The 18,324-nt window shown below is 42.3% G+C and overlaps 1 protein-coding gene and 1 long non-coding RNA gene across 4 annotated transcripts in view; one reads left to right on the forward strand and one right to left on the reverse strand.

The window, feature by feature from the left end:
* LOC129644336 (uncharacterized) lies at positions 1 to 2,547 on the reverse strand. The gene is made up of 2 exons (XR_008710807.1): positions 2,185 to 2,547; positions 1 to 2,085 (listed from the first exon to the last, which is right to left on the reverse strand). It is a non-coding gene; the product is annotated as an uncharacterized LOC129644336 (long non-coding RNA).
* A 151-nt stretch (positions 2,548 to 2,698) lies between these two features.
* The window catches only part of CAPN7 (calpain 7), a 49,848-nt gene continuing 34,222 nt past the window's right edge, over positions 2,699 to 18,324 (forward strand). Inside the window, exons 1-6 of one of the 3 annotated variants that reach the window (XM_055569960.1) lie at positions 2,699 to 3,014; positions 5,181 to 5,289; positions 12,447 to 12,604; positions 14,185 to 14,252; positions 16,235 to 16,435; positions 18,220 to 18,306. In XM_055569960.1, coding sequence (XP_055425935.1) covers positions 2,913 to 3,014; positions 5,181 to 5,289; positions 12,447 to 12,604; positions 14,185 to 14,252; positions 16,235 to 16,435; positions 18,220 to 18,306 — 725 coding nt within the window. In that variant the 5' untranslated portion in view covers positions 2,699 to 2,912. Of the gene's footprint in view, positions 3,015 to 3,144; positions 3,314 to 5,180; positions 5,290 to 12,446; positions 12,605 to 14,184; positions 14,253 to 16,234; positions 16,436 to 18,219; positions 18,307 to 18,324 lie in introns of those variants that run through there. The other 2 variants (XM_055569958.1, XM_055569959.1) reach the window with 2 other exon arrangements.

An 18,324-nucleotide genomic window follows, 5' to 3' on the forward strand; every position in this document is an offset into this window, starting at 1 on the left:
GAAGGACCCTCTATCCTGTGTTAAGGAATTTCTATATCGTTGTTCAAACTCAAGATGGGAAAGGGCACATTGAGTATATTCAGTAGGGGAGTTCATTCACTCAACATTTTGAAATACTTATTTAACACTTGCACCGGACAAAAGCTTGGACTTAATTCTGGGATAAAACTGGTGAAGACAGAAACCATCCCTGCTCAGTTATAAAGCTGTTGTAGCCAATTATAGGAACCATCTTTGTGTCAAGCAGAGTCAAATTCTCCACCTGTGCTCTTTACAACAGTCCAATAAGATAGTTATTAACTTCAGTAAACATCAAGGGACAGCTAAAGCACACATTTAAAATGTACAGTGTGATCGATTTTTAACAAATGGATATAACTTTTTACATCACCCACCAATAAGATATAAAACACTTCCATTATATACAAAGTTTCCCTTATCCCTTCTCAATCATTGATGTGATTTTGTCACTGGATGGGACCTCTTTGGGGGCCTGCGAGTGAGCCCTTGCCTAAGACTCAAATGAACTGTCCAAGGAGCTACAGTACTGACAAAGCAAAAGACTTTATTGAAAAGTGACGCTGGAATGGAGAGCAACAGTGTAAGGGAGACTAGGAGAACTGCTCTGCCTTGTGGTTTGCAGTCTCAAGTTTTATGGTGGGTGGGGTTAGGTGAGTTGGGATTGTCTCTGGCCAGTCATCTTGCTCATGTCCTCATTCAGTCTGATGCAGGGCCCTTCCTGATGGCATGTGCATCGCTCAATCAAAATGATTTCCAGCATGAGAGAGTCTGGGAGGTTGGCAAGAGATTTTATGGACTAGTCTCTTCTCCCCTTCTTTGGAGGTGGAAATGGCAAACCACTCCAGTATTCTCACCTGGAGAATCCATGGACAGAGGAGCCTGGCGGGCTACAGTCCAAGGGGTCACAAAGAGTCAGATGCAACTGAAGCGACTAACACACACTTCTCCCCTTCTTGGCCCCTCCTTGGTGTTCCCCAGGTTGGTTTTGGGCCCTTCTTTGGCTTTATGTTCTTTGAAGCATCCTGAGGTAGGAGACTTACGGTGTTATTATGATGTCCAGTCAGGGCAGGCAGTGTTGGTCAACTGTTCCCTAACAACTTCTCACATTATTGGTAAGATTTGTCTTTGCCGGTGTTCCTTGTAAACAAAGTAACACAGTCTGTTCTCTCACATCTTGCTTCTTTGACTTACGGTGAATTCTGAGTTTTGTTCACATCATGGTGTCTTTCGTTTTTGTTGTTGTTATGTATTTATTTGTTTTTTGGCCGCACTGCGTCTTCGTTGCTTTGCAAGAATTTTCTCTAGTTGCAGTGGCAGGGGCTACTCCTCAGTTGCAGGGCTAGTGCTTCTCATTGCGGTGGCTCTCTTGCTGTGGAGTACAGGCTTTAGATACCAACCGGGTTTCAGTAGTTGTGGCACACCAGCTTAGTTGTTCCCCAGCATGTGGGGTCTTTCTCGACCAGTGTTACTGAAGGAGGAGAGGAACAGGCGGTGCTGACTCCATCTTGAAAAAGAAGGAAACTGCATCTCGCACTTTCAGTCAGCTTTGGACTATGTGCCTGGTAGCCATGGGCATAACATACCTACGGCTGAACTGGCCTCCCGTACTGATAAACACCAGATTCCATACCAAGATTCCCCATTGCCAAAAAGAATGTGACAATCCCCTACGTAGTCAATCACCTTTATCATCTTGATGGCACCCATTGGTGTAGGCTACAATGTATAACCAGCTGACCCTTCTGATTATGAATCATGGCTGTGACCTGATTGTATCTCCCTTTAACACTTTTCAGGCTAGGTTTAAGGAATTTGGGGATGTGGGCTTGAGCCTAAGGTATATAAGGTTTTCACAAAAGTCGGTCCGGGCTCTTGGCTAGGAGGAGACCCTGCCTTGGGCCCCCGGTGTAATAAGCTGCACTCCACTAACTGCATTGTCCTTCTGGGTGAGTTTGTTTCCTGGAACGCGTGGCTCCAATACACCGTGTCCCCTGCACTGGCTGGCAGATTCTTATCCATTCCGTCACATGGGAAGTTCCTTCATTAGTATTGCTGAAGTCAGAGCTTAAAGAGAGAAAGAAATTAATCAAATAATCACCTAATTGTGTCATGACAACAGCATTAAGTCAACCTAAGGACAAGAACACAAGAAAACGTTATTACCTTGCTTGTCTACAATTCACTCAATACCATACACTTGGGGAGGTATACAGGATTAAGACTCACATGGTTAGAAACCTTATAAAAGTATCATATAAGAACCCTTCGTCCTTACTTCACTTCCCTCGTTTAAAAAAGTCAGCTCAGAAGAGGCCGGGAATGTGACGCTATGTCCTTACTTCACTTCCCTGATTTAAAAAAGTCAGCTCAGAAGACGGCGGGAAGCGCAGCTCATCTTCCCTGGATACTTAGTAGGGACCAGGCTCCCTGAGGCGCATGCGCGCCCGCTCCCAGTCTGGCCAGCAACAGCCCTCACTCGCACAGCTCCGTCAAGAGGTCGGCGAAGCCCGCGGCCGAGCCGACGTGGCGCCGCTTGGGCCTGCCCAATCCCCGGAGCCCTGGTGGTCACGTGCACACGCGCGCCGCAGCCGGGCCCCGCCCACCGCCCGCGCCCTCCGCCGAGCCGGGGCCTCCCTCAGTCGCCTTGGCTCCCAGAACCCCTGCGCGGGCCCGGCTGCGCCTGCGCAGTGTGGCCGGTGGGCCGGTCGGGGAGTGCGGCGGCCGCGTCGCGAGGGTGCCGGCGGGCTGCGAGCCCGGGGTGGGCTGTTGGCCGTCCTCCCTCAGTCGGCGGAAGTGAGCTCCGGCTCGCCTTCCGCGCGGCCCGGGACCTCTCGCGGCCCCTGGGCGCGCGACGGTCGACGACGCGAGAAGGGCTCCGGTGCGGGGCGGCCATGGACTCGGCGGCTCTGGAGCGGGACGCGGTGCAGTTCGCGCGGCTAGCGGTGCAGCGCGACCAGGAGGGCCGCTACGCGGAGGCCGTGTTTTACTACAAGGTGGGCCGGGGGCGGGGCCGGGGCCGGGGGCGGGGCCGGGGCCGGGGGCGGGGCCGCTCTGGCCGGGGGCGGGGCTGAGGCGCCAGCCCGTCGGGGGCTCGGTCGCCGCGGCGGCGATGATCCCCCGGCTCGACGCTCCTGCGGGCGGCGGTGGGGCCCGGCGCTCGGCTCCGCAGACGTGCGCTCACCGCCACAGACGGGCCGGAAGCACGCGGGAGAGCGGCGCGAGTCAGTGAAGAAGAAAGCATTGCGCGTCGTAGTGCTTGACTTCCACACGTCGCCCTCCCCCCAGTGTCTGTGTGTGTACACAACCTTTTTAAAAAAACAAACTGGGGTCAGATTGTCTATGCTTTTTTTAAACCTGTTCTTTTCTTTTGAACTTTTAAGAAAATTACGAATTTTTTAAAAGTTTAACGCTATGACTGTTACCAGTAATAGTATTAAGGGCTAGATGCATAGTATCCCATTATGTGGGTATGCCATCGTTTCTTTACAAAGTCTCCTGGCCATTTTAATGTGCATTCTGTTTCTTCAGCATCATAATATCCTTGTAGCTAATGCTTTACACGTTTCTGTGATATTTCCTATGGATAAATTGCTGAGGCCAGAATCAGAGCCCGGTCCACTGTCTGCTCACCAATTCTGAGGATTTGCAGACGCACACCTCTCCAGCTCCAGCCGTGGCCCGTCCCCACTCCGGTGGAGGGAGCTGTATCCTCTAAAGACCGTCACCTTTTCTTTTAGGAAGAATGTCAGGCTTTGAAAATAAAGTAGTAGTCATTTTTCTTCCATAAACCTATATGCTATCAATGATGTGTAATTTTCTTTTCTCAGATTAATGTTTGATTGCCTTCATTTTACAACCTGTATTTAGAGACTTCGGTTGTGTTTCAGAGTCATTCTTTTTGAACTTTTTTTTCTTTACAATTTCATAATGGTGGTATTTCTTTAAAAGTAGGACTGTGTTTTATTAGTTTTGTGAAATAATGACAAATGTTCCTAAGTAAACATAGTGCCATATGAAGTAGCTTTTTCTAAAGTGAAAGAAAATCCTGTGCAGTGCCTTTTGTTTTGCTTAGAATCGCATGCATGTTGTTATGAAGAGTTTCTTTTCCTTGAGAGAATCAGCAGAGTGGTGGTGTTTCTATTTATGTAAACTGTTTCAGATATTTAGTGTTTTCTATCTTTGGGATTCCTTGTTAATCACTTTCGAGTGTAAATGAAATGAGCAAAATAAAGTTGATACCAACAGTTAAAAAAACTGGCTACAGTATTTATATATACAATTATATTTTCCTCCCTTGAAATATCTGAATTGCAGAATCTGAGGAAAACATATCTTTTCTACCCCCAATTCCCATTTGGATCAAAATTGTACTCTTATTGATTTTGTAGGTTCAGAGAAATGATTCCTCCAGTAACTGGATTCAAAAAGGGATGGCTTCTTTGGATCCAGCTAATGAGGCCTGAGGTTCCTTGAAATGCATCCATTTAGATGACTGCAGGGAAGGTGGTTGGTGCTGGGGGGAGTCTCTCTGCAGTAGCGCTGGTCACCTTCCTGAAATGGGGATGGTGAGAACGGAGGCTTTTCCTCACTAGCACAGCCTGACTGGCTGAGGAGGTCATGAAATAACTGGAAAATGGATCCAGGTGTTCTTAATTAAAATGTGTTTCTTTCATTCAACTGAAATCTGCCTTAAAATGTCTCCCCCTTTGACAATGGTTTCTTTGGAGAAAAAACTTTTCTTGCCATAGTGAGACAATTAACATTTATAATCGTTTGTTGATATTTATGAGTATTGTCTGTTCTAATGCTCTCAGGACTCAGATCACCTTTTCACAGTAGGTAATTCTGTCTGACCTACTGCACTGAGAAGAAGGAAAACAATGTAAATCACAGTTATTCTAAGAAAATGTTTAAAATCAACCCCTTCTATTTGATTTTGTAAAGTTTCCACAGTCTGAGAAAATTGAGAGCATTGAGAACTGATAAAAGTTTAGTAAAGGACTATATTATTCATTTATCTTATGAAAAAAATTTCTAGTATCTTAAAGACATGCTTGTTTTATCATTCATAGACACCAACCATGAGTTAGAAAGTGGTAAAGAAAATTCAAATTGTAATTTATCTGTTAGAGTCTTTTGAATTCTTTTTTTATTTTTAGGAAGCTGCACAAGCTTTAATTTATGCTGAGATGGCAGGATCAAGCCTAGAACATATTCAAGAAAAAATAAATGAGTATCTGGAAAGAGTGCAGGCCTTACATTCAGCAGGTAAAGACTACTGACCACGTCACTATTTTCTTTCTTCTTCTTTCCTATCCCATCTTACTTTTCCCTTATGTTTCTCTTTCCTTTTTGTTTTCATCTTTGATTCTTGATCTTCACTTGTATGTTGCTCATTCCTCTTTTGGTAGTCACATATTTGAACATCGTAATACGAAAATAAGTGATAGATCTGTGAAGAGGAACCTCAGAGGTCATGTAATGTGATATCGTAATTTCCCAGAAATGGACATGAATAATCCACATTCAAACAGTGTATCATTGGCAGAATCGGGATTAGAATCCTGTTAAAAACTGCCTTTAAATATCTGTCACATGCCCTCTCCTGCTATTAAAATTAAATGACTCTTTCTCTTCAGTGTCTAAAGACTTCAGCAGTGGGTTCACAGTCTTTACTGTATCAGTATCCTCAACCTCAAGACCTTAGCTAAACTCTCATTTTAGAGCGTTTGCCAACGGTATCTTGGGAAAGTGGCATGTAAGCAGAGACCTGGAACAGCCTGTTTATTTTTGTAAGCCTCATGGCAAATGCTGTGACACAAGTTCCCAGGCTTAATGCTCATAGTTCCGTTAGAAGTAAGTGGGTTCTTGGCAAAATCTGTTGTTTACATGGTAGGAAAGAAAATGATCATCTGTTGATATTTTGTTTCAAGGATGTATTCATGTCACTGAGGACTCTTTTCACCTTTTTTTCCCTGTGGCTATCTAATAAAGCCACAAACTTAGAGAGGTCTTATTCAGCATTCTCTGACAGACTTTGTGCTACTTTCTGCCACTTATTCTGAACAGATAGTAGCAGTTACCAACCAGCTTATAGTTAAGATAAAGTAGATTTAATTGTTGGGTTTCTTGTTATGACAGTCCCCTTACAGACACAGTATTTCCTTTTAAGACGGTGCCCAGAAACTGCATGCGTTGACAAGTGAACTGTTTGTGTGTCAGGCTCTCACTTGATACAAATTTATACTGATCCATATATTCAAAATACCATGGAATTCAGAGACACTTCATTTTCCTTGCTAAGTAAATGGAGTTTTTAAATTTATAAATGGGATGTTTATATGATACTCAGGTGTAGAATGAGATAGCCCTAATCTCTTGAAGAATGAAAACTTGTCAGTAAAACAGAAGTAAAGCTCAAAAAAGGATTTTTAGAGCATAACATACCTTAAATGTTTTGCCGACTTTTGGACCCATTTTGTTCAGCAAGTGAAAAATAATCTGTAGGGAATTAAATGATTTACTTAATTATCATTTCACGCAGAAGAGTTCTTTATCAAATAAAAATCTTGTTCAGAATCCCAGTTTTTAAAACAGATATAGTCTGCTGACAGTCAAGAAACTTTGAGAGATGACATGACTTTGTGGGTGGGGAAGGTGACCCAGTTTGAAATTCATTAGTGAAGTGTAAAAAACTCAAGACTTGGAATTAAAAGATCTAAGTTGAGTCCCTGCCCTTCCACTTACAGCTGTGAAACCATAGACTAGATAGTCGTTCTCAGCTAGAATCAATTTTGCCTCTCAGGAGACATTTTACATTGTCTGGAGAGATGTTTGTTGTGTATGTTAGGGGTCAGGGTGCAGTATGCTGCTAGCATCTGGTTGGGTAGAGGGCAGGCACAGTGCTACAGGGAAAATTCTACAATGCATAGGACTGTCCACAGCAAAGAATTATCCAGGTGAAAATATCAGTAGGGCCAAGGCTGAGAAACCTTGAGCTGAATATTTTAACATTCATTTAATAAATGGGATTAGTATAATACATGGTTTAGAGAGGTGTTACTGAGGATTATAGTTTTTTAAAAAGATCAAGCACAATTTTGAGACAAAATTTAAAGGTTTTTTAAACAGCATTTATTAAGATATAATTCACATACCATAAAATTCAGCTTTTTATAGTGTACAGTTCAGTGGTTTTTAGTGTATTCCCAGAGTTGTACAACCATCACCACTATCTAACTGCAGAACATTCTCATCACCCTAGAAGAAACCTCTTAGCCATTACTAGTCACGCCCCATTCCTCCCATCCCCTTGGTGTTGCTGCTCAATTTGTCAGTTGTGTCCAACTCTTTGCAACTCTGTAGACTGCAGCATACTAGGCTTCCCTGTCTTTCAGTATCTCCTGGGGTTTTCAAATTCACATTTATTGAGTCAGTGATGCTATCTAACCATCTATCTCCCCCCGGCCCTCAGTTCAATTCAGTCGCTCAGTCCTGTCCGACTCTTTGCGACCCCATGAATTGCAGCACGCCAGGCCTCCCTATCCATCGCCAACTCCCGGAGGTCACTCAAACTCACGTCCATTGAGTCGGTGATGCCATCCAGCCATCTCATCCTCTGTCGTCCCCTTCTCCTTCTGCCCCCAATCCTTCCCAGCATCAGAGTCTTTTCCAATGAGTCAATTCTTCACATGAGGTGGCCAAAGTACTGGAGTTTCAGCTTTAGCATCATTCCTTCCAAAGAACATGCAGGACTGATCTCCTTTAGAATGGACTGGTTGGATCTACTTGGAGTCCAAGGGACTTTCAAGAGTCTTCTCCAACACCACAGTTCGAAAGCATCAATTCTTTGGCACTCAGCTTTCTTCACAGTCCAACTCTCACATCCATACATGACCACTGGAAAAACCATAGCCTTGACTAGATGGACCTTTGTTGACAAAGTAATGTCTCTGCTTTTCAATATGCTATCTAGGTTGGTCATAACTTTCCTTCCAAGGAGTAAGCGTCTTTTAATTTCATGGCTGCAATCACCATCTGCAGTGCTTTTGGAGCCTAGAAAAATAAAGTCTGACACTGTTTCCACTGTTTCCCCATCTGTCTGCCATGAAGTGATGAGACCAGAGCCATGATCTTCGTTTTCACGTTGAGCTTTAAGCCAACTTTTTCACTCTCCTCTTTCACTTTCATCAAGAGGCTTTTTAGTTCCTCTTCACTTTCTGCCATAAGGGTGGTGTCAGCTGCATATCTGAGGTTATTGATATTTCTCCCGGCAATCTTGATTCCAGCTTGTGCTTCTTCCAGCCCAGCGTTTCTCATGATGTTCTCTGCATAGAAGTTAAATAAGCAGGGTGACAATATACAGCCTTGACGTATTCCTTTTCCTATTTGGAACCAGTCTGTTGTTCCATGTCCAGTTCTAACTGTAGCTTCCTGACCTGTATACAGGTTTCTCAAGAGGCAGGTCAGGTGGTCTGGTATTCCCATCTCTTTCAGAATTTTCCAGTTTATTGTGATGCACACAGTCAAAGGCTTTGGCATAGTCAATAAAGCAGAAATAGATGTTTTTCTGGAACTCTCTTGCTTTTTCAATGATCCAGCAGATGTTGGCCATTTGATCTCTGGTTCCTCTGCCTTTTCTAAAACCAGCTTGAACATCTGGAAGTTCACGGTTCATGTATTGCTGAAGCCTGGCCTGGAGAATTTTGAGCATTACTTTACTAGTGTATGAGATTAGTGCAACTGTGTGGTAGTTTGAACATTCTTAGGCATTGCCTTTCTTTGGGATTGGAATGAAAACTGACCTTTTCCATTCCTGCAGCCAATGCTGAGTTTCCCAAATTTGCTGGCATATTGAGTGCAGCACTTTCACAGCATCATCTTTCAGGATTTGGAATAGCTCAACTGGAATTTCATCACCTCCACTAGCTTTGTTCGTAGTGATGCTTTCTACGGCCCACTTGACTTCACATTCCAGGATATCTGGCTCTAGGTGAGTGATCACACTATCGTGATTATCTGGGTCGTGAAGATCTTTTTTGTACAGTTCTTCTGTGTATTCCTACCACCTCTTCTTAATATCTTCTGCTTCTCTTAGGTCCATACCATTTCTGTCCTTTATCGAGCCCATCTTTGCATGAAATGTTCCCTTGGTATCTCTGATTTTCTTGAAGAGACCTCTAGTCTTTCCCATTGTGTTGTTTTCCTCTGTTTATTTGCATTGATCGCTGAGGAAGGCTTTCTTATCTCTCCTTGCTATTCTTTGGAACTCTGCATTCAGATGCTTATATCTTTGCTTTTCTCCTTTGCTTTCCGCTTCTCTTCTTTTCACAGTTATTTATAAGGCCTCCCCAGACAGCCATTTTGTTTTTTCGCATTTCTTTTCCATGGGGATGGTCTTGATCCCTGTCTCCTGTACAATGTCACGAACCTCCGTCCATAGTTCATCAGGCACTCTATCTATCAGATCTGGTCCCTTAAGTCTATTTCTCACTTCCACTGTATAATCATAAGGGATTTGATTTAGGTCATACCTGAATGGTCTAGTGGTTTTCCCTACTTTCTTCAATTTAAGTCTGAATTTGGCAATAAGGAGTCCATGATCTGAGCCCCAGTCAGCTTCCAGTCTTGTTTTTGCTGAGTGTATAGAGCTTCTCCATCTTTGGCTGCAAAGAATATAATCTATCTGATTTCGGTGTTGACCATCTGGTGATGTCCATGTGTAGAGTCTTCTCTTGTGTTGTTGGAAGAGGGTGTTTGCTATGACCAGTGTGTTCTCTTGGCAAAACTCTATTAGCCTTTGCCCTGCTTCATTCCGTATTCCAAGGCCAAATTTGCCTTTTACCCCAGGTGTTTCTTGACTTCCTACTTTTGCATTCCAGTCCCCTATAATGAAAAGGACATCTTTTTTGGGTGTTAGTTCTAAAAGGTCTTGTAGGTCTTCATAGAACCGTTCAACTTCAGCTTCTTCAGCGTTACTGGTTGGGGCATAGACTTGGATTACTGTGATATTGAATGGTTTGCCTTGGAAACAAAGAGATCATTCTGTCGTTTTTGAGATTGCATCCAAGTACTGCATTTTGGACTCTTTTGTTGACCATGATGGCTACTCCATTTCTTCTAAGGGATTCCTGCCCACAGTAGTAGATATAATGGTCATCTGAGTTAAATTCACCCATTCCTGTCCATTTTATTTTGCTGATTCCTAGAATGCCGACGTTCACTCTTGCCATCTCCTGTTTGACCACTTCCAATTTGCCTTGATTCATGGACCTAACATTCTAGATTCCTATGCAATATTGCTCCTTACAGCATCGGACCTTGCTTCTATCACCAGTCGCATCCACAACTGGGTATTGTTTTTGCTTTGGCGCCATCCCTTCATTCTTTCTGGAGTTATTTCTCCACTGATCTCCAGTAGCATATTGGGCACCTACTGACCTGGGGAGTTCCCCTTTGAATATCCTATCATTTGGCCTTTTCATACGGTTCATGGGGTTCTCAAGGCAAGAATACTCAAGTGGTTTGCCATTCCCTTCTCCAGTGGACCACATTCTGTCCACTGTCCCTAAGCCCTAGCAGCTACTAATCCTGCTAATCTTTAATCCCAATAATGTATTTTCTGTTTCCATGGATTTGCCAATTGTAGATATTTGTTGTAAATGGAGTCATCCAGTATGTGGCCTTTTGTATCTGGCTTCTTTTATTTAGCGTCATATTTTTAGCATTTATCCTTGTGGTAGCATGTATCAGTGTCCTATTTCATTTTATGGTTGAATAATATTTCATTGTATTAATAGACCACATTTTATTTATCTATTATTCATCAGTTGGTGGATGTTGGCTTGGTTCCACCTTTTGTCTGTTATGAGTAATGCTGTTTTTGTGTGGACATATGTTTTCAGTTCTCTTGAAACCCAGAAGTGGAATTACTAGGTCATATGGTAGCTTTGGGCACATCCGTGGCTCGGTGGTAAAGAATCCACCAGCACTGCAGGAGACCCAGGTTTGATCCCTGGGTCGGGAAGATGCCCTGGAAGAGGGCATGGCAGCCCATTCCAGTATACTTGCCTGGAGAATCCCATGGACAGAGGAGCCTGGCGGGTTACAGTCCATAACGTCGCAGAAAGTCGGACATGACTGAAGCGACTGAGCGCACGTGCACACACATGGTAGCTTTATGTCTAAGTTTGAGGAACTGCTAAACTGCTTTCCACAGTGGCTATACCATTTTACAATTATAGCGGCAATGTTCTATTTCCTTCACAGCCTTGTCAACACTTGTTACTTTCTGTCTTATTTTAGCCATCTTTGTGGGGATAAAATGGCATCTTATTGTGGTTTTGATATTCATTTCCCTGATAGCAAATGGTGAGCATCTTTTCATGTGCCAGCTGGCCATCTGAATATCTGCTTTGGAGAAATGACTATACAGATTCTTTCCCCATGATATAAATCAGGGTTCTACAGAGAAACAGAACCAGTAGGGTGTACATAGAGATTTATTATGAGCAGTTGTCTCATGCAGTTATGGAGGCTAAGATGTCCCACTGTCTGCCCTCTGCGAGTTGGAGAGCCAGGAAAGCCAGTGGTGTGGTTCAGTCTAAGTCCAGAGGCCTGAGAAGCACGGGGCCTGATGGTGTGAGTTGCAGTCCAGGAGCCAGGGAGGACCCGTGTGCCAGCTCCCACAGTCCTGCAGTAGGCAGGTTCTCCCCCTGTCTTCTGCTCGGTTCAGGCCCGCAGTGGGTTAGGTGATGCCCAGCCACATTGGGGAGGGCACTCTGCTTTCAGTACCAATTCAAAATGCTAATTTCATTCAGAAGCATCCTCAGAGGCTACCCAGAAATCTTGCTTAGCTAAACAACTGGGTAACCTCTGAGCCAATCGAATTGACACAGGTTGATGACATAATCACCACACCCATTTTAAATTGGATTTGTCTTTTTGTTGTTGAATTATAAGAGATCTTTATATATGCTAGATAAAAGTCTCTTATGGATATGTATCTTTATATTAAAAACAAACAGAAGCACTTACGTCAAACAGCAATAAAAATATAGCTTATTCTGGACCCTGATGAATAGGAAACAGCATGATATTTATCATCAAGGCCTAATAGATTATATAATTATTGTCTGTACTAAAAAAAAATTAACTTTAGGACACGATTGAGTTTATTTAGATTTAGTGTTTTCTAAGTTTCAGTCTTTTTTTGTGGGGGGAGAACGCTAATGTTCATTTTATTTCTTTAAATGATGAAAAGTGCTAGTAGGGACAGAGAGGAGTTCAGGGAAAATTTAAAGATTTCTTTTTACCTTGCTAAGTTTTTTACATGAAGGATTACAGAATTTTGATAAAGAGCATATTAAAATGACATGTTGTTCCCTGGATGTATATATAAGTATGTGGCTTTTTTCTGATCCTAGTTCAGTCAAAGAGTGCGGATCCTTTGAAATCAAAACATCAGTTGGACTTAGAGCGTGCCCATTTCCTTGTGACACAAGCTTTTGACGAAGATGAAAAAGGGAATGTTGAAGATGCTATAGAACTGTATACAGAAGCTGTAGATCTCTGTCTGAAAACCGTATGTATAATAATACTTACAAGTTAAGTTTGGTGGAATTGTCCTAAGAAATTTCTCCCCTTACTAGTGAATTTTATGTAACAATTCGTTAAAAAAAAAAATCCTGTTATTATACACGTAACTTGAGTTACTCCTCATTAAAAATAATGGGGTGTGTATATGTGTGGCTGGGCCCCATGCCTTCACAGGAAACTGTCACAGCACTGTTAGTTGGCTATACCCCAATACAAAAATCAGTTTTAAAAAAAAGCTAATGAAGAGTAGAATTAATAATGGATTTTTAACACCTTGTTAAAAATTTGACAGTGTTAATTGAATCACTTGGCAATTTTTTTTTAAATTACAGGTAGCATTTTTGACCATCTTACACTCCTATAACTAAAATTAACTTATTATAGGAAGAATTCATCACAATCTGTGAATTTAAAATAAAGTTCCTGTGAGAGGGGTGAATTAGAAGTTTGGGATTAACATATACACACTACTGTATATGAGATAGATAAATGACAAAGACCTACTGTGTAGCACAGGGAACTAGACTCAATATCTTACAATAATAATGGAAAAGAATTTGAAAAAGAATGAACATATGTATATATATAACTGAATCAGTCTATTCTACACCTGAAACTATTGTAAATCAACTATACTTCAATTTTTTTTTAAAAGGGAAAAAAATTTGGTTCCTCATAATAAAAAAAAATAAAGCTCTTCCCCCTTTTATTCAGTTTGATACACTAAGAAATCAGTTAGTGGCTCTGGAGAGCTGTATTAATTTACAGTGTGGAGTCTGCTGAGTGATTTTACTGCTCTCTGCGGACAGGCATTCAGCTCTCAGGGTCATCTGGTGCCTAAGAGCGAGCAGTGCACTGACAGGAGGGTGTGGGGCGGTAGAGAGTGGGGTTGTCAGTATTGTTCCGAGGCCCGGCTCTTTGTCCCAGGTCTCTTATCCAGAAGAACCATCTAGCCTCACATCTGTAGGTACCTGAGACTGCTGGTAAGTGCTGGGGGGTTTGGTTTTAGTTCTGAACAGTGCCGCATTATAATTCGACATCTGCACGAGCAGCAAGGTGATAACCACTGCAGGTCTGGTTACCTTCCATCCCGTGCACTTAACCCCCTTCTCCCGTTTTGCCCGTCCCCAGCCCCCTCCCCTACCCCTCTGGAATACACTAATCTGTTCTCTGTGTCTGTGCATTTGGTTTATTTTGTTTACCTGTTTTGCTTTTAGACTCCACGTATAAGTGGAGTTCTGAGGTCTTCTCCTGACCTGTTTCACTTGGTGCGGTAACGCTGCTCTGCCGGGGCTCCTGCCGCCCAGCCTTCTGCTGCACCGAGATTTTTCAGTTGTGTCCCACTTACCACCGTCCACATTAAGTGGTCCTAGGGTTTACCTCAGTGATGAGTTTCAACACAATTTTAAGTGATACCTTTAAGGATAAAAATAAAGTGTCTTCGTTTATTCTCATAATTTTTAGAAGTGTAATGTGCATTGTAAATTTTTTTTCTTGCTTAGAAATATCATGGATCAAGCAGATTAATAATTATGCTTCAGAATGTCTGTCTCTCTTTTTCTTAAGTCTTATGAAACTGCTGATAAAACTCTGCAAAATAAGCTAAAGCAGCTGGCTCGGCAGGCACTAGACAGGTGAGTTTGGCTCCTCAGCTTTGGTCCCCGCAGCGTATGGTGTAACTTCAGTGTGACGCAGAGCTTGCAGTAACAGACCTGACATCCAGAGCAAGTCTGCCTTCTTTCTCTGCGTGAATTTGCTCCTCCCTAGTTCCCTGCTGCTTTTTTTCCCTATGTCATTTTGGCTCATTGGATGGTAAACTCCTTAGGGGAACAGAGAGCTAATTCATCGCTGTGTCCTCATCCCTGCTCTAAACTCAGAAAGTAACAAATCAGTCAAGAAATGTTTCTCTTAGTTTTTGCTGTGTCTAAAAACGGTTATGGTATTTAAAATGGAAGACTTCCCTTGTGTTGTATAATATGAAACTTCTGAAGAGAAAGCTTGAAGAGAGCCTTCCAGAGCCACTACTGGAAATGGTAATGTTGAGAATGAGCCAGCCATTCACATACCCCACATCATACATGCGTGAAGCTCCCTTAACTCTTTGCTGGAATGTCAGCTTTTCACTAAGGCCTGTGCTCGCTATTCTGTTTAAAATTGAAATCTCCTCTGGCTCTTCCATCCTGTTTGCTCTGTTGTAATATTCTTTCCCATAACTCTTTACTGTTTTCTAAGGTATATAAAATTGATCAGTTTATCGTATTTGTTATCAGTGTGTGTGTCTTTTCCAAGCCCCGCCCTCCAAATATAAGCTCTGTGAGGGCAGAGAATTTTGTCTTTGTCCATTGCTGTAACCAAGCACCTAGCAGAGTGCCAGACATCCAGTATGTGCTCAGTAGATATTTATTGAGATAATGAGTATATTTGCACAAGAGAATTGTACCTCTTGTACAGACAAAGCATTATAGACAAAGGAAAAGAGTGGAATGGCATTCATAGTTACAGCATGGATTAGTACAGTACCTCCTTCTGAGGCTCAGACTAGGGAGCTGTGCTTCCCCCAGCCCTTCTTTTGCTTTGAGATATAGGGGTCACCCCTCCTTTTCATTACTGTCGTCTAGCATCATTTGTTTCTCCATATTCATGAAGCTGTGGGCACTTGACATACCGTTAGCGTCTCCCTTTGATGTCTGTCACTCAGAATCATGGATGGCCCCTGCTCCCTGTGTGGGTAATTCATCTCGTATTCTCTGGGTGCGCCCTCAGCACAGGGACACGGGTCAGTCACAAACGCTTCCTATGAGGATTAGTTGAGAAGAATGGATACACTCTAGGGAGAAGATAGCATGACATTTTTATCTGCATACAGTTTCAGAGTGTTAACAAGACTGCGAAATCGCATATAAGGACCTCAGATTAAAAACTTCTGTCTTTTAGCTTATTAGTTCTTTGACAGGACAAAGTCCAAAAGCCCTTAAAGGCCAAGTGAGGTCTTCCGTGATCCAGTCCCTGCCCCTGCCTCGTCTCCTCGCTTGTGCACTGCTCACAGGGGCTCCCTACGTTCTTTTGAAATCACTGTAACTCCCTCCACTGTTCCACAGATCTGCGCATTTGCTCATGCTCTTCTCTCTACTTAGAACCTTCCTAGCTCCCCAGGTCGACTCAGAGCTCAACGCCGAGTGCAGCTCAAATGTCAGTTTGGAAAAACGCTCCCTGACTTGCCTTGTTCCCATCATTAAGTAGTAACTTCTGCTGTGCATTCTTCATCTGCGTGGAACACGTCCAGCCTCACGTCCCACTTCTGATGCAACTGTCTTTCCCTGCAAACCTAGGAGTACCTTGAGAGTAGGGATCGTTATATACATTCTTATATGCCCCTTACTTTTCATAGGCTCTGATAATGCTCTAAGTGCTAAATTAGTGTTGTCAATAAAATGTTTGCAAAAATATCTTACCTCTGGGAGTAGCTTAAGTAGTGAACTATTGACTAGAATGTAAGAATTTGAGATGGTAATTTTACCTTAGGGATGCTTGACTGTTCTCAAAGTAAATACCATGTTCTGAAGAGCTTAAATGTGAGGAGAAAAACTAGAATGGTGTTTTTGTACCTCTATTATAGAGCAGAAGCATTGAGTGAGCCTTTAACGAAGCCATCATGCAAAATCAAGGCAACAAATACAAAGCCAAAGCCACCTCCAACGAGAGCACACTTTCCACTAGGAACTAATCCCTTCCTTGAAAGACCTCAGCCGTTTATAAGTCCGCAGTCATGTGACGCACAGGGACAGAGATACACAGCAGAAGAAATAGAAGTTCTCAGGTAAATCGGTTTATGATTTGTTGTAATGAACACTTTTGTTAACATCAGTGCAGATAATGTTATACTCGTTAGGTTTGATTAGTCATACATCTTTCTTAAAATGTGTCACGCTATTACCATGTAATTATAAACTGTCACATAGTCACAACTTGAAATGTTTGAAATTTGTTCTTATATATTTTGGTATTCGCATTTCCGCTAGATGTTTTTTGTTTTTTTTTTTCTGAAAATCTTGACACTCTTCAAAGTGTTGAATAGTTTTCAACATTCAATTGAATGTTGTTGAATAATTTTCAACATTGAATATTCAACCAAGCGGTGAATAATTTTAGGGGCAGAGTAGAACTGTGGCAGCCCCTTCATCACCTCTGCAGCCTTGTAACCAGAGCCCTAATTGCTACCTTGAAACAGCAGTCTAGGCCGGTCAGCAAAGGGCAGCCGTAAGCTTTGAATGCCTTTGTATATTTCTTAAAAGGGTTGCAAAAAAGAAAGCAAAAAGAGCCAGGATACGTGACAGAGACCTCATTGCAAAGTCAAAACTATATAGTGTCTGGCCCTTTACAGGAAAAGTTTGCCAACCCCTGGGCTGGGAAGCCAACTCAGTATCTGGAAGCAGCTCCAGGGGATATTAAAAATGCAAAAGAACAAGATTGTGGAAACCTTTGATCGCATCCTGAGCCAGTCCGGTGCTCCTCACCTGGGCTCTGAACGTCAGCCAGCTTAGAGCTGCGTGTGTTGTGAAGTTGCTCTTTCTGTTAGTCTCCTGTAGTTGTGCTGGAACGGTTCCTTCCTCTGTAGCAGCCACCTGAGGGCATTTTTCTCTTTTCCTGCTGAAGATTTTAATTCCGCTCCTAGAAAAAATGGCGCTGTCTGCCTAGGAAAAATTGCTTTTGAAACTGCACAACACAAAGTGGGACAAAAAGAGACACAAGGTAATACCTGTCCAGCACTGTGGCTACTCAGCGTCCACGTGCTCCTTTCTACACGTTTGAAATCCCGCACTACTACAGAACAGCTCTAAGTTTGTACCTAACAGGACGCAGCTGTCCTCCACACAAGTGAAAAGCCCTCCCCATCTCAAGATGAGGATACACACAAATGTTAGATTCATGTGTTAACTAGCCCTCAAATTCAGTCATAGTCTCACTGTATATTCTTACCTGGAAGCTAAATTGCGAAGTTACTCTGCCACTCCTCCTAAATAAAATGTGGGAAGTGACAGAAGGAAATAGCCAATATGTACAAATAAACGTGACAGAAAATAGGAAGAGAATATACCAAGCTGCCACAAGCCACATTTCTTAAATTTGTCAAGAGGCCATAACTGTTATCTGAAACAGGCCTCTTTCTTCGTCACTACCCGTTCCTTAGTCTCATAACCAGAACATATTAAGAATTTATTTCCAAGAATCCTTTGAATCCTCAAATAACTAAGCAACTAGGCAATTGCTTTCTTTCTTTAGGCTGAGGATACAACTCGCTTTGTGTCCTGGGAACAATTTCATTGCCTCTGGTGTAAGCCTATTTTGAGATAGTTGTTTTGTTGTAAAGGATGGTAGTCTCAAAAGAATAACTTTGGGATTAAATTGGATTAATTGTTTTTTGGTATTCAACTATTTCATGAAAATTTTGTTCAAATAAAGTTATCAACATTACATGAGATTATCAGTTTAATTTTATTACAATACCATACCTTGTCACTTAAATTTTAAGGAGTTTAAATAAAATTGGTGATTAAGGTTGACTTGACATTTACTTTAGATTTTTTTCTTATTTTTTAATAGGACAACATCAAAAATAAATGGTATTGAATATGTTCCTTTCATGAGCATTGATCTGAGGGAACGTTTTGCTTATCCAATGCCTTTCTGGTAAGTAAGCACTATTGC

This window comes from Bubalus kerabau, chromosome 2, assembly GCF_029407905.1.
Source record: "Bubalus kerabau isolate K-KA32 ecotype Philippines breed swamp buffalo chromosome 2, PCC_UOA_SB_1v2, whole genome shotgun sequence".
NCBI lineage: Eukaryota > Metazoa > Chordata > Mammalia > Artiodactyla > Bovidae > Bubalus > Bubalus kerabau.